This window comes from Fusarium redolens (genome assembly GCF_020744475.1).
Source record: "Fusarium redolens strain MPI-CAGE-AT-0023 chromosome Unknown BKA55scaffold_3, whole genome shotgun sequence".
NCBI lineage: Eukaryota > Fungi > Ascomycota > Sordariomycetes > Hypocreales > Nectriaceae > Fusarium > Fusarium redolens.
Window position 1 is genome coordinate 2,384,951 of NW_025763666.1, and position 15,837 is coordinate 2,400,787.

The window sequence follows — 15,837 nt, forward strand, 5'->3', positions numbered from 1 at the left end:
TAACATGCTTGGCTAGTTAGCAGACGCAAAACATAGTCGGCGAAATACTATCATAAACTATGAATTCTTCAAAATTTAGGTAACAATACCTGAATTCATCATCATATGGTCTGCAACAGGCCCAAACTTATAAATCTTAAATTATGGTATCCTAAGTTTATCCAGCTTGGGATCAAATCCGATAAGTTTAGGCTTCATTAGAATATTTGTCACTAAATTCATCATCAAATTGTCGTCAGTCATTCTAAACACCCAGTGATTGCAACAGACTGAGACTATTCCGACTTCCGGTCATGCTCGAAAGCCCAAAGATCACCAAATCGACTTCCTGCCGTCTCAACGAGCTCCCTTGGCCCACCAGATTCTACAACAGTACCCCTATCTAGAACAATAACTCTGTCAAAGAAGTCCATTACCATATCAAGCCGATGCGACACCATGACAATTGTATAATTCTCAAACTCTTCACGAATTATCTCCTGCATAGCCCTGTCCGTTACCTTGTCGACACTGCTGCTTACTTCATCAAGCAACAGCAATCCACCTTGCTTCTCACCCCCAGCGAGGCGATCGCGCACTCTACGACGAAGGATCGCTCGACCAAGGCTGAACAGCTGTTTTTGTCCAGCACTGAGGTCATCGGCGCTCATGCCAGCGTTCAAGCTGCCTTTGTCTTGGACAAAACCTGACAGCCGCACCGTGTTGAGAACGTTGAAGCATTCTGCGTCTGTGGCTGCCTTGTAAGGGTCGATGTTATCTTTGACAGAGCTGCCATCAGGGAGAAACACTGCGTCTTGGGGGATACAAATGACGCGCTTGCGCAAGGTAGCGCGGTCTATTTGGTGAAGGTATATGTCATCTATCTTCATGTTCGAATCACAAGAGGGGAGAGGATCGATGAGACGTAGGAAGAGAAGGATGAGCGTTGACTTTCCACTTCCTGTACGGCCGCAAATAGCGACTTTCTGGCCTGGTGAGATGTCCAACTCGAGATCACGTAGTGCCAAGCTGGAAGCAGCTTCGTCTTGCTCGTTACTTGGAGAGTCGTAAGAGGCGGAGACCTTGTGGACTTGTATGCTGCCGCTATGGGGCCAGGTCTCAGGGGGCTCGATAACTTCGCCAGGTTTATTCTCCGTCTCGACAGTTTCGCTGAAAGACCTTAATCGGCTAACAGCACCGAGTGATGTTTCAAGGGAAGTGTAGCTACTGATGAGGTTTGACAAGGCTTCGCTGAAGGTCAGAAGAGAGATCAGACTAGCACCAGTCAACCCCGCATTAGTTCGAAGCTGTGTTGCGAGAGCGACTAGAAGAACAGCTGTGCCGGTAACAATAAAGTGAAGCAATGTGGCGAGCCACTGTTGAATCATGGCGAGGAGATAGGCTGGACGCTGTGATGTATCGAGAAGTTTGTTGCTGTGGGCAATGTCATATTGTTGCCAGCCAAAGGCCCGAATAGTTGCAACGCCTTTGATGGTATCGGTGAAATGCGTGCTAAAATGAAGAGTCAGAACTTTGACCTTATTTCGTAGCTAACTATTACTTACTACAGTGGACTTTTAGCCTCAAGGTCGAGGAGTCGAATTTGTCGAGAGGTTCGCAGATAGAATTTCTGCACGAAGTACAGAATCCCCATCAAAAAGGGGTACCCAACTGCGAGATATGGTGATGCAGACGCTACAACAAAGGCCGTGCCACATGCGTTAGAGACGTCCAGGGAAAAGTTGGTCAGGGCCAGTGGTAAGTCGCTATCCAGGAGAGTCATATCCTGCGAGAACAAGTTCGTCACGATGCCGGTGTCAGTCTTTGAGAAGAACCTCAGCGGTGCAGAGATAACAGTAAGAATAGCACGTTCGTGCAATTCAGTACCTGCCGAAGCAGTAAAGAAAATCAATGTCATAACACCATCGCAGAACAAAAAGACCATATAGCTAGCTCGCAGCATACCATAAATACCTACGTAGAAGGCAAAGGATCTGTTAAAAGCGTCTTCAGCCCAGAATTTGACCCAGATGCTTGAAAGACTGTTGCAGACACCAGTCAACAAGCCTGCCACAGCGACGATGACAACTGGCCAGAAGCCAACGCTCTTGAAATAGTGCTTGTAGATGGAAAAGTCGCCTTGTTGTCGAGCCTTATCCTCCGCCGCTGGTACGTCCTGGGGGAGTATGGCAGGGGCGGTGGCGACAGTAGCTCTTGCCATGGGCTTTTCATCGTCTGAAGAAGAATCCGTGTCTCTGTGCTTGACGCCGAGGCTGTAAACATACTTCTTGTTCTCCATCAAGTCTGAGAAACCTCCCTCTTCGATGACTGTACCATTTCCAAGAGCAATGATATGGTCTGCCAGAGGTAGGTTCTTGACTGAATGTGTGCAGATGACCACAGTAACGTTGCGCCGACGCGTGATACCCCCTGGTCCAAATACGCGCCTGAAGAGCTCTGATTCAGTGTCCAAGTCTAAGCCACTCAAGATATCATCAAATATCATCAGATCTGCTTCAGAATATAGAGCACGGGCAACAGAAAGACGCTGCTTTTGACCACCACTCAACATGATCCCATTACTGCCAATCTTTGTATCATGGCCTTGCGGTAAAAGTGAAACGTCTGGTGCGAGCATCGTAGCTTCCACAATTTCGTCGTATTTAGCCTGATCGAAATCGCAATGGCCAACAATGTTTTCTCGGAAGCTCGCATTGTAAAGAAAAGGGGTTTGTTCACAGTAGCCAATGCGATGCGATGGTATGTACGTTCTGATGGTCCCTGAAGAAACAGGTAATTCTCCGAGTAAAGCCTTACAGAAAGTGGTTTTGCCAGACGCCACTTCGCCCACAACGATGGTGAGCTTATGAGCCGGAATAGAAGCGTTCATTTGACTAAGTGTCAATTTCTCGCCTCCCCATCCAAAGCAGCCGTTCTCAACAGTAAACGCTATGTCGTTTGACGGATTCGATGATCTTTTCTCGGAAACAGGAGCAGATTCATGGATTCGAAAGTCATTGCGCGGGTCTGCGGCGAGAAATCTTTGCACTCGAGCCATGCATGTCAGGGCAGCAAAGATACCTGGAAGGCTCTGGAAGAGACCGATGACGGGAGTAGTGAAGAGGAGTATGTATGATAGCGAGGTGAACAGTGTGTTCACAGTCAACTCTTTGGAAGTGAACGCAAAGGTGACGACTGGAGAGATGCAAATCGGGAAAAAGCCTAGCACAGCAGCGCTTATCAAAAGCCAGCGGAAGCTATTTCCAACCTTGATCTCTCCAACGCGGAGCGTCTGTATGAGATCTGCTACAGGTCCAGCGATGCCTGAGATTTTGTAGAGCTTCATCTGGGAGATGGCGTTGGCAGTCAATCCTACTCTGTTCTGGATCTTCGCCATCCACTCGCTCTGCCTCTTGCCAACAAACGTGACCAACCAGGACAGCAAAAGAGCGCAAACGGCGATCACGACAAGCGGAGACAGAAACGCTAGACCGATCTTCCCATGCAGAAGCCAGCAACCAACGGCTACTTCTATGGTGTTTGCCCAGAGATCATGAGCTTTCCAAGCACCGGTGATGATGCGTTCAACATCAGCGCTCATAAGCGTCAAAGCAGCAGAGTCATCAGCAGCCGTGATCTTCATCTGCGTTGTCTTTTGGTAGATCGCAGCGACTAGGCAGCCTCGAATCATATAGACGGCTTTTTCCAGGTAGTAACCGTAGAACGCCGAAGAAACCCCAATACCTGCGTAGATGAGGAACGCTGCGCCGATCAAGCCGTAGCCCATGTTTTTCGTCGATGGAGTCTCGGGCATCTGCAGATACTCGAGAGTAGCATCGATGAAGACGGGCTGGCAGAATTTGAAGGCAATGAGGGCGGCGCGAGGCGCAATTGGGAGGAGGAATGGGCTGATGAGCGTTCTAGCCAGGTCCTTCAGGAGTCCGGACTTGAGTTCTTGGTTGTACCTATGCAACCGAAGCCTTTTGACAAAGTGACTGTACAATTTGCTAGAAGCCATGTTTTCATCGAGGGGATACAGGTCGTCTATGGTCAAGACCCCTCGATACCCTCTCATGAAAAGCTGGTTCAACCAGGCGAAAGCACCAATACTGAATATGCCGCTCGACTCCTCTGGGCTATGCTCATCAGAATTCCAGTGGATCCATTTCGTTTTGGGAATCGTCTCAAGGCAGAGAATCGCTGCTTTGACGACGACAGACGCCGTGAACAAACGGGGCTGTGTGTCTTGTTGCAACGCGAGCCATGCTGTTCTTGTTTGCACGATGTCAAACAGGAGCGTAAGAAATATGTATACATTCAGCAAAGTCGACGGTCTTCGAGTACAAGAGTGCTCGAATGAGGATAAAAACACCGCCAACAATGCGGCGGCGGCTACAAGTGATGATCCAGCAAGAGAGAGGCCGTGAACAACGCCCGGTGCCCCAATCGCGGTAAGGATGAGAATCGCAAGTTGAATAATGGCATAAACAGCAAGAAATGCCTTTTTAGTCAGTATCAGCTTGGCATTCCTCTTGTTAAATACTCACAATCTTGATCGATTGAAGAATAATACCTCCAACTATCCTTTCGCGCTGCAATAAAATGGCTATACGGGCGACAGCTGCCGCGATGAACACCACAGTTGGTATAATTGAAAGGAAGATGCGTTCGAATTTCTGGGTGAAGTCGAAATCTCCCCGACATCCACGAACACCGGGTCCCCAAGAGCCATCATTCAGACAAGTCGAACTCATATTGCGTGACGTTGAAGAGGCAGATAAGAAGCGAAGTCGTTGCCTTTAATACATGTCGCTCACGTCAAAAGTTCCTGTTGGGCCTGTCAGACGGCAAAAGATTGGCCGATCGAGAGTGATAGCCACCATCATGAACAGCCAAAATTACGCGTTGCACACGCGGACAAAGACACCACAGCTCGAGTCATCTCATTGATAAGAACTGGTGAGCTTTTGACGCGTGGCCTTTAAATTGTACAAATTGACGTGATGTTAAAGTTGAAGCATTCGTAGGTGCCATTGAGTGGAATGACGACCACAGTTGTAGCAACCAAACCTCCTGCCATAATAGGAAAGAGCGCAGCTTCAGACCAAATTCCTCTTGACCTGAGATAGAACAATATCCTACCTTCGAGTAGTGAACTATCTATACTAAAGTATATAAAATAAGCATAAAGATTCTCTAAGACTCATCATAAGAATAACTAAGTTTATAAGAGATTGTCCTAAAGTCCGTGAAATCACCTTTATCTATTCCCGAACTACCATCTCTTGCCGCGCCTGCTTCTGAGATAGCACCGCCAGCTGAAATTAAAGAGGTTAACGGCGAACTTCTGCAGATGAATGCATTAACACCACGCATTCTGCAATAGGGGACGGTATCAAGATGACCAATCAAATGCCACCAAAGGTTCAGGCTCGGCCTGGACGCAACGATTCCTGATTCATAGGCTGAAGGTGAGGTGATGTTTTCACGAGCAAGCAAGCCCAAAGCATGTCCGAAGATTTCTCTGAGAATCACAAGCGAAAAACGTTATCGAAGTGAGGAGGGCATCAACCACTTGGCTGAAGGCGGGAACCGAGAACCAACAACTAGGAAGTCCCGTATATCGAATATTTCATCATCAAGATCCTAACATTATGTACAAAGGCTTACATCCGAGTTAAAATTACAGCAACTATTCTATAAAACTCTATAAATCATCTAAAATAACCTCATGACAAGGGAGGCGGACTAGGCGGAGTTCACTCGGCCGATGGCGGCGGACGAGGAACGGACTAGAAACGGAGACCGTCGAAAACCACAGTAAACCGGAGAAGACTGTCCCCTGAAACGCTGCTTACACGTGGGTCCCACTGGCCATCCCTGTTTAGATTGATTAGTGAATGGACAAGGGTCTGTTGCCATGTGAAGCTGAGATATCATATCATGAAAGTGTCAACGTGAACGTGAACGTGAATCTCCAAACGATCTTAGTAAGATGATCTCATCGCGGGGAGATTTGTCCGATCACTTACATCTGCTTCTTCTGATCGCAATATCAACAAAGAAATAATGTGTCACGCCGATGCATGTCTTATACCTTTTCTCTGGCCGATTTCTGTACTATTCCATCTTTGGGTATGAGTCGAAATGATCGTAAAATGTTGAATCAAAGCAGCCAGTCAGAATTGTATTCTCGGACTTAAGGGAACGTGCGGGTGACGAGATTTAACCGTTGCCCTTTTTTAGCATTTGACGTTTCCACTGTTTTCTCCACAGAGCGAGATTGGGTGGATATGATACCCGAGCTTTGGGTTTCAATGTTGCGTTGCAGCGATGAACTCAAAAGATTGACACGGCATTTGAGTCCGAATTTGTTTATGAGAGATAGAAACACAAGGATATCAGATCCAATATGCGACAGAATAGCTCTTTTTCCCATCCGTTCAGAGACCTCCACAACCCGAGATTTTCGGATATACGCAACAAATAATCGTAAGCAGAGTTAGTTAGTTCCCCGTCGGAGAATGTCCATCTTTTACCTTATTTCACTGAACCAATCAGACTTCTTCTCACCTCGGCCTTGGAGGAGCTTCTTAGCCGAGATGAGTCAAATCCTGCACATCTGCCCCACCGCCCTGACTTACTCGTCCACTTGACTCAGTGGAAGCTCCCTGTTGAAGCAATTCCCAGCTGGTGGAGCCGACGGCAACCCCTACCCCTACCGGCGGACATTTTAACGGACGCTTCGTATTGTTGATTGGTAATGCCGGATCAAATTGTTCCAAAGGAGATATAGACCCATTTTAACTTTTTTGCTGGACCTTTGTTGACTTATAGGGCGGGATGTCGGCATCTTTTTCCCATGCGCCCTCTTCTCTCCTGTTTGTTAACGGTGAGCCTGTGATCAAGACATTGGCTGCTGTATCATATACTTATAATCATCTTTATTCCTATAATTCTTTTAATTATTACGCCATTTCAACTGAGTTCATCTTAGTGAAGTACTCCTTTTCGCGACGGGTGACTTTGGGCTCCCAGTAAAACGACTTACACGCACGGCTCAACCGATATAAGTCACAATGGCGGAAAAAGACCTTGGAAGGGCTGAGGAGGCCATTGCTGCCAACCATCACACCGAGCAGGCTGATCCTGCTTATCGCAACTCTATCGATACCGATTCGACACGCCACGGGCCTGCTGAGCGCGACAACGGTGGTGTATCCATTGAGCAAGCCGAGGCTGAATTTGCGGAGCTTCAGAGAGAGTTCACTGGTGTCTCGAGAGCCAGTAGGAGGAAGAGCAGAGCTAGCGTTGGCGATCCGGAGAAGAATGCTCATGCTGACGACAATGAGGTTGAGTCCCTCTTTGATCTTGAGGCTGCTCTTCGCGGCGGTCTTGATCGCGAAAGGGAGGTTGGCATCAAATCCAAGCACATTGGTGTCTACTGGAATGACTTGACCGTCAAGGGCTATGGTGGCATGTCCAATTATGTGCCTACCTTCCCCGATGCCTTTGTCAACTTCTTCGATGTCATCACCCCTGTTATTCGCATGCTCGGTCTTGGCCCCAAGCCTGAGCAGGTCGCCCTTCTCGACAAGTTTAGGGGAGTCTGTAAACCCGGCGAGATGGTGCTTGTTCTAGGCAAACCCGGCTCAGGATGCACCACGTTCCTCAAGACCATTGCCAACCAGCGTTGGGGCTACACTGCAGTCGAGGGTGAGGTTCTGTACGGAAAGTGGACGAATACCGAATTCGACCAATACCGAGGTGAAGCTGTTTACTCTGCCGAAGACGATATTCATCACCCTACTCTCACTGTTGAGCAGACCCTGGGGTTTGCTCTGGATACGAAGATGCCCAAGTTGAGACCTGGAAACATGTCAAAGCAGGAGTTCAAGGAGAGTGTTATCACCACGCTGCTGAAGATGTTCAACATCGAACACACGCGCCACACCATCGTTGGTGACCATTTCGTCCGCGGAGTCAGTGGCGGCGAGAGAAAGCGAGTCAGTATTGCAGAGGCTATGATCTGCAGCGGTGCTGTCTTCTCATGGGATAATTCTACTCGTGGTCTTGACGCCAGTACTGCTCTCGATTTTGCCAAGTCCCTGCGAATTCAGACCAATCTGTACAAGACCACCACTTTCGTCTCCTTGTATCAGGCTTCCGAGAACATCTACAACCTTTTCGATAAGGTCATGGTTATCGATGGTGGTAAGGAGGTTTACTTCGGCCCCGCTGCCTCTGCCCGCAGCTATTTTGAGAGCCTCGGTTTCGCCCCTCGTCCCCGCCAGACCAGCGCCGACTACCTCACCGGCTGCACTGACGCCTTCGAGAGGGAGTACGCTCCGGGCCGCTCTGAGGAAAACGCTCCTCACAACCCTGAGACTCTGGAGGAGGCCTTCAAGAAATCCGATGCTTTCAAGTCCCTGGAAGCCGAGATGGCTGAGTATAAGGCTTCTCTCGCACACGAAGAGGACAAGCATAACGACTTCCAAATTGCCGTGAAGGAGGGAAAGCGTGGAACCTCCAAGCGTTCAGTCTACCAAGTTGGCTTCCATCTTCAGGTTTGGGCTCTCATGAAACGCCAGTTCACTCTCAAACTCCAGGACCGCTTCAACCTCTTCGTTGGATGGTTCCGCAGCATCGTTATCGCCATTGTCCTCGGTACCCTCTATCTCAATCTCGGCAAAACCTCTGCTAGTGCATTCAGCAAAGGAGGATTGCTCTTCGTCGCCCTGCTGTTCAACGCGTTCCAGGCCTTCAGTGAACTTGCATCAACTATGACCGGCAGAACGATTGTGAACAAGCACAAGGCTTATGCGTTCCACAGACCGTCAGCTTTATGGATTGCCCAGATCTTCGTCGACCAGGTTTTTGCTGCCTCGCAGATCTTGGTGTTCAGTATAATCGTTTACTTTATGACCAACTTGGTGCGGGACGCCGGTGCCTTCTTTACCTTCTATTTAATGATTCTGTCTGGCAATATCGCGATGACTCTATTCTTTAGAATCATTGGGTGTGTATCCCCGGGCTTTGATCAGGCTATTAAGTTCGCTGTTGTGGTAAGTTGATTTCGAATCTCCCATATATTGGCACTTACACGAGGCTATTCACAAGTGTGGCGCAAGCGCGCCACGACTTGGGAACTGATCGTGATTGGTGTGTGGCGCCACAGCGCCACAACACCAAGATCAACCATCACGGCGAGGCAGAACATACGAAACTAGAGGTCTGCGAATCGTTCAATTGCTAACCATATCCAGGTAATCACGCTGTTCGTCGTGACATCAGGCTACATCATACAGTACGAGCAGGAACAGGTTTGGCTCCGCTGGATCTTCTGGATCAATCCCCTGGGATTGAGCTTCTCTGGAATGATGATGAACGAATTTCAAGGATTAGACATGACCTGTACGGCAGACAGTCTCATCCCCGCTGGTCCCCAATACACCGACATCGACTACCAAGTCTGCACGCTTCCTGGCTCAAAATCCGGCACCACCCTCGTCTCTGGCAGTGATTACGTTGCTCAGGGCTTCTCCTACCACCCAGGAGACCTTTGGAGGAACTGGGGCATTGTCATGGCTCTTATCATCTTCTTCCTGATCCTCAACGTCGTTCTCGGAGAATTTGTTAACTTTGGCATGGGAGGAAACGCTGCAAAGGTCTATGCTAAGCCCAACAAGGAGAGAAAGACTTTGAATGAGAAACTGGCGGCTAAGAAGGATGCTCGAACAAAGGATAAGTCCAACGAAGAAGGATCCGAAATCACCATCAAGTCTGAGAGGGTACTCACTTGGGAAAATCTCAACTATGACGTGCCCGTGCCAGGAGGAGAACGCCGTCTTCTTAACAACGTTTTCGGCTATGTTCGTCCTGGTGAGCTTACAGCTCTGATGGGTGCCTCCGGCGCTGGAAAGACCACTCTTCTAGATGTCCTCGCAGCTCGCAAGAACATTGGTGTTATCTCCGGAGATATCCTCATCGATGCCATGAAGCCAGGCAAAACCTTCCAACGATCGACGTCATATGCCGAGCAACTCGATGTTCACGAGCCTACTCAGACCGTCCGCGAGGCCTTCCGTTTCTCTGCCGAACTCCGCCAACCTTTCCACGTGCCTATGGAGGAGCGCTATGCCTATGTCGAAGAGATCATCTCCCTTCTCGAGATGGAGTCCATCGCCGATGCTATCATTGGAACTCCTGAATTTGGTCTTACTGTCGAACAGCGAAAGCGCGTCACAATTGGTGTCGAACTTGCTGCCAAGCCCGAACTGATGCTTTTCCTTGATGAGCCTACTTCCGGTCTCGACAGTCAGAGTGCCTTCAACATCGTCCGCTTCCTCAAGAAGCTCGCTGCTTCAGGCCAGGCTATTCTGTGCACTATCCATCAACCCAACGCCGCTTTGTTCGAGAATTTCGACCGCCTTCTTCTCCTTCAGCGTGGTGGTCGCACTGTTTACTTCGGCGATATTGGCAAAGATGCTCACGTTCTGCGAAGCTACCTCAAGAGCCACGGTGCTGAAGCCGGTCCCACGGATAACGTTGCCGAGTACATGCTTGAAGCCATTGGTGCCGGAAGCGCTCCTCGTGTTGGAGACCGTGACTGGGCCGATATCTGGGAGGACAGTGCCGAGTTTGCTGATGTTAAGGAGACCATCATTCGTCTGAAGCGTGAGCGTCAGGCTGCTGGTGCCGCGGTCACAGTCAACGATCCTGAGTTGGAGAAGGAATATGCTTCTCCTTTCAAGCATCAGATGATGGTTGTGTGCAAGCGCATGTTCTTGTCTTTCTGGCGTTCCCCCGACTACATTTTCACTCGAATCTTCAGCCACGTCGCTGTCGCCCTTAGTAAGTTTTTGCCCTAAAACTATCCTAAATTACCCCCAAATTATACGACTTTAGCTAACCGCTTCCAAGTCACTGGTCTAATGTACTTGAACCTTGACAACTCCCGTTCGTCGCTGCAGAACCGAGTCTTCATCATGTTCCAGGTCACAGTTCTGCCCGCTCTCATCATCACACAAGTCGAAGTCATGTTCCACATCAAGAGAGCTCTCTTCTTCAGAGAGCAGTCTTCCAAGATGTACTCGCCCTTCGTCTTTAGCTCTTCAGTTGTACTTGCTGAACTCCCCTACTCGATCATGTGTGCGGTAGCTTTCTGTAAGTTCTCACCACCCCTCAACACTCCAATTGAACTGGTACTCACACGTTCCAGATCTCCCAATCTATTTTATGCCCGGGTTTCAAACCGAGCCTTCCCGGGCTGGTTTCCAGTTCTTCATTATCTTGATCACTGAGCTCTTCTCGGTAACCCTTGGTCAAGCACTCGCATCGATCACCCCCTCGCCCTTCATTTCAGCACAATTTGATCCGTTTATCATTATCAACTTCGCCTTGTTCTGTGGTGTCACGATCCCCAAGCCTCAAATCCCGGGTTTCTGGCGTGCTTGGATGTACCAGTTGGATCCTTTCACCCGTCTGATCAGTTCAATGGTCACAACAGCCCTCCACGGAGTTGAGGTTGTCTGCAAGCAAAACGAACTCAACCGTTTCAGTGCACCTCCAAACAGTACTTGTGGAGAATACATGGAACCTTTCTTTGCAAATGGTGGTCGTGGCTATCTCGTTAATGACGATACAAGGGAATGCGCGTATTGCGCGTACAAGGTGGGCGACGAGTTTTACAGTACATTTGATCTCTCTTTCAACAATCGTTGGAGAGATTTGGGTATCTTTGCTTGCTTCATAGCAAGTAACTTAATTATCATTGTCTTGGCGGTAAGTAACCTCACTTGAGCACCATCATTGAGAGCGATTTGCTAACTTTTATTTCAGAGCCGCTTCCTCAACTTCAACCGACGTTAAAGAGTAAAGAAGTTTATTATAGATGATGCCATGGGTTTTGGAGGATGTGTGACGGGTACGATTAAAAGTTGACCATAGACTATACATAGAGAGGAACACCAGTTACCTCATTTAATACATAACTTGACCCTCAAATTAGACTTTCTCATACTAAATCTTTACCTAAACTTCTAAGAGATTTATTAACATTATGCCCATGAATGTAAATTTAGACTACTTTAGGTTCCATGTCTTATGAACGTTGGATCAGACGATATATGAGTTGAATGGGATTGATGAGATGATAACGGCGGAGCATCGTGAAGCTGACAAACCTGTTGTTTATGAGCGTAGTAGTTATCTTCTCACAATCTTACGCGCTTTCACCATGTCATCGTCATTGAGTAACCAATTTGTTCCTTTCCCAGGCGAGTCATACCCTGATACCTCCTCATCCCACTCCTCATCGTTCATGTTCGCAACTGTAAGAATCTCTTTCAATTGAGCAAATGGCTCGTGAAGGGCATAGTCGCGTCGGGCGACGGTACTTATGATACCAGAGAAGTCCGACTCCAACCGCAATCCACCAAGTGCAGTCATACGGCCGGAGTAACTCCACGCACGTTTCTCCAACACCCTTGCCAGCTTGTTGGCTGCTAGGCTGGTCAATGCTGCGTATGTTCTCGGCGTCATGGTGTGCTTCAGTGGCCGTGTCAAGGCCAACCACCCGCCTTCGAATCGGACCGAGACTCGCGATATTGTCTCTCCATCGACGTCCTCTTCATCCAAGGAATCCCCTTCCGACACATCGTAAACTGCGTCTTGGAAAGAGTTTGTGAGGATTAGCCTGATTCGAGGCCACAGCACCTCATCAAAGACTGCCCGGATGCCATCGTTCAGAAGCTCTGTAGCTTTAGCAGATAGCGCGCCATTCAGACTCTGAAGTCCATTCGCAACCAGCTCGGCGTCCTTGCCAAATGGGAAGGATTCTTTGAGACTTGATGAAGATGGGCCAGTCAGATCGACGCCTTGTGTTTCCGAGAAGTAACCTCTGGAGCTTATAATACGATCCAGGTACTCCTTCGCCATGTCGAGAGTGTTCATCAGAACCACGAAACTGATAATTTTGTCCTCTGATGGAAACCCACCCTGGATCAGTGGTTTGGGATAGCACTCGTCTCTCATGCGCCTGTGGATGATCCCGATTAAATCCGATTCGAGGACCCTGCTGATAGCCAAAGTGACAGAGACGGTCACCTCTCTGTTTCCCGTAGACAGCATATGCTGCAGTAGATTGTCCAAGACATACATTATATCATCTACAGCTTGCAGAATGAACGGCGGACTACCCTCGTACGGCTTCGATAGTGAGAGGCCACTTGGTGCGGTATCCATCTCAAAAGCCTTTTCCACTGATCTTCGAAAGAGAAATGTTGCCGTAAGTTTGCATGGCTCGATGAGTTTCTCTGAGATCTTATTATGGACATTGCATTGATAGAGGAACTTTGGAAGCGATAGCTTTTCTTCTTGGGCCAGGCCAACCTAATAATGATGGTCAGTAAGGGATAGCATGTATAGAGTTACTGCTTACCTTGCATTGAAGTGAGATGAATCGCTTATAAAACGACCAACTCTTTAGCATTGTTGTCATTTCTCCAAAGAGCCCCTCAACCTTCTTCACTTCGAAGTTAAGTTCGTCTTTGTTCAGCTCGTTGCCTCTTAATGTAAAACTGATGCCTCTCTGAACCGGCATCATGCTTTTCGAGAGGAAAGAGAAAGGATAACTCTTAACATCGGCCATCATCCTGGTAACCGTCCGTTCGTCGTTCCACAAATCCAAGATAATTCCGCCCTGGATGTCAGCCTCTTTTTGAAGTCTTTCAATGACCTTCACTACTTTATCAGCGCCGTAGTGCCTCTCTACCAGGCCACTGTGGCTGTTAATGATCTGCACAATGTGCTCAAACAGCCATGTTAGGTTATCTGCGTAAAACAAATCGTTCTGTCTGCCACGATCCTGGCGCACTTTGAGAGCTTCCGCCATGCCTTGGCAGATATACCGCCCGTAAGCATCCAGCCCGGTGTCTTCCTCGCCAATAATTGGGAAAAGTTTGAAGAGTCGTGCGACCTTGGCTCCATCCCCTTGTTTCGTTGCAGCGTTGAATTCCCTCAAGAACAGAACACAAAGGCTTTTGCGAGCAGTCTGGATTGTAGTCCATGGGGGATTTGGAGCCTCAATGCTCGGTACAACAGCTAGAGCGAAGTCCCCACGAGTAACTTCCTCAGGTATATTCGATGCGCGCGTGAGATAGTCGGCGGCAGCCTCCCAATCCTGGGGGGCACCCATGCTGCCTATAAGACCAGCTATACACGCCTTGAGCTCTATAAGTTGCTCAATAAAAATCAGCGTAGCCTCTACCCTTCTCTTCTCCATATCTAAAGCGCGAATCATGGTAGATAGTCGCTCAGCGGTGTCGCCCGCGGTAGATAGCATTGCATTGTGGATGCTTCGAGCTGTGATGAGCTGCATATCTAGGTCTCCATGGAGACTATCTAGACCGCCAAGATCTCGATGTAAATCTTTACTGTCCTTCATTGGGGCATCAAGCTTGTCGATGAGAGCATCCTCCCGCTCGTGGAGCAGGCCCAACACATCTCTGAGCTCGGCCTCCGACGAGACAGCCATCAGGTTATTGATCTTGGCCATTGTATAGGGGCAAATGCTGTACTCAGGTTACCAGACAGGCAGCGGAAGACCTCGACTAAGCTGAAGTTTCTGAGATGCTGGTGGTAGAAAATGACATGTATAGCTAAGTATCGGTAAACTAAATGTAAATTAACAAAGCTCATGCAACCATGTTGGCTGCAGCTTGAATGAAACGTATACATCACGTGATGACCTTTATGTTGTTGAACAGAATAGGGAAACATTATCACAAACAAGAACGAAATCTTTGAATTCCAACATTCCACGACGTCTGAGAGCGCTTCGAAATGCTGATTGAATAGCTTGTTAGCCGACGCTTGAGTCGACGTTGGCATGATCTAAGCTATGGCCCGAGTAAAGCGTGGAGAGAGATATCCTAAACTATGCCGAGAAACAGAGTAGAGAACTCGAATTTATACTAATTTTATCATAAGAAACCCTAAATTAATACAAGATCATCATGTTTTTACTTGCCTGAAATCTTCGTCAAGGTGTTCAAAGCCAAGAGCCCTTCTAGCGGCCAATCAACTCATATGTGTAGTATCTAAGGTTACAAAGGCCCCAGAAGATGGTCTCGAGCATTCTCAGCCACGAGTTCGACCTTACCTTCAATTGAAGCAACAATTCATACACTGTTTTTGGATGCATTAGCCACATGTTCTCGAAGATTGGCGAGCTATTATAACACACAGAGCCCATCAAGATAACAAGTGCTTCCTTGGAAGGCATAAGCTGAGGACTGAGGTGCTGATTTAGGAGAGGAAGGTCGATACAGGTCCGTCTCTTCGTCCGGTAGGACCATGCCGGGCTGAATTAACAGCTTATCCATCTATTCCAGGAGCTCTCGCCAATTTCAGACAACAACCTCATATTGCATTCGATACTCGCTTTCTGTAGAGTACAAGCACTACCATTAACAGCGCGAGATAATTCGAGCAAAGTGGTGTTGAAAGTGGCAGACAAACTGGAGACAATGACTGGCATATTAGATACAGGAGGGTGGAACAACCATCACCGCACCGTCCTCTTACTCACGACCCAGCGAGGATTTGCGGTCACTTCAATCGGGAGGAAAACTACAAAGGAGGACGTTCGAGACTAGCTCGTGCCTGAGGCAACGCAATCGCGGCTTCACCATGTCCCTACATAAGTAGAATGATTCCACTTCAATCTCAGACGGACTCTGAGGCTACTCAGGACTTCCTAGACCTTCCTCGAGCGATGGAAATTCACCCCTCGCTGTGGCTAATTCACTCATGACTCTCCCCTCAGCACGTTCAGTCCTAATATGCCCTCACATT

General features: G+C 48.3%; 3 protein-coding genes across 3 annotated transcripts; 1 reads left to right on the forward strand and 2 right to left on the reverse strand.

Moving 5' to 3' along the window:
* Positions 1 to 275: 275 nt before the first annotated feature.
* BKA55DRAFT_590715 (P-loop containing nucleoside triphosphate hydrolase protein) lies at positions 276 to 4,733 on the reverse strand (the record flags this gene model as incomplete). The annotated part of the gene is made up of 3 exons (XM_046195131.1): positions 276 to 1,491; positions 1,545 to 4,480; positions 4,527 to 4,733. 3 exons carry the CDS (start codon positions 4,731 to 4,733, stop codon positions 276 to 278), a joined length of 4,359 nt encoding a protein of 1,452 aa, XP_046054154.1.
* Positions 4,734 to 7,058: 2,325 nt separating this feature from the next.
* Positions 7,059 to 11,850, forward strand: BKA55DRAFT_503209 (ABC-2 type transporter-domain-containing protein; the record flags this gene model as incomplete). The annotated part of the gene is made up of 5 exons (XM_046186986.1): positions 7,059 to 9,044; positions 9,246 to 10,833; positions 10,903 to 11,145; positions 11,201 to 11,763; positions 11,821 to 11,850. 5 exons carry the CDS (start codon positions 7,059 to 7,061, stop codon positions 11,848 to 11,850), a joined length of 4,410 nt encoding a protein of 1,469 aa, XP_046054155.1.
* Positions 11,851 to 11,973: 123 nt separating this feature from the next.
* On the reverse strand, positions 11,974 to 14,727 carry BKA55DRAFT_607435 (COG4 transport protein-domain-containing protein). The gene is made up of 2 exons (XM_046196606.1): positions 13,421 to 14,727; positions 11,974 to 13,371 (listed from the first exon to the last, which is right to left on the reverse strand). Exons 1-2 carry the CDS (start codon positions 14,534 to 14,536, stop codon positions 12,187 to 12,189), a joined length of 2,301 nt encoding a protein of 766 aa, XP_046054156.1. The 5' UTR covers positions 14,537 to 14,727; the 3' UTR covers positions 11,974 to 12,186.
* Between the last annotated feature and the right edge of the window lie 1,110 nt (positions 14,728 to 15,837).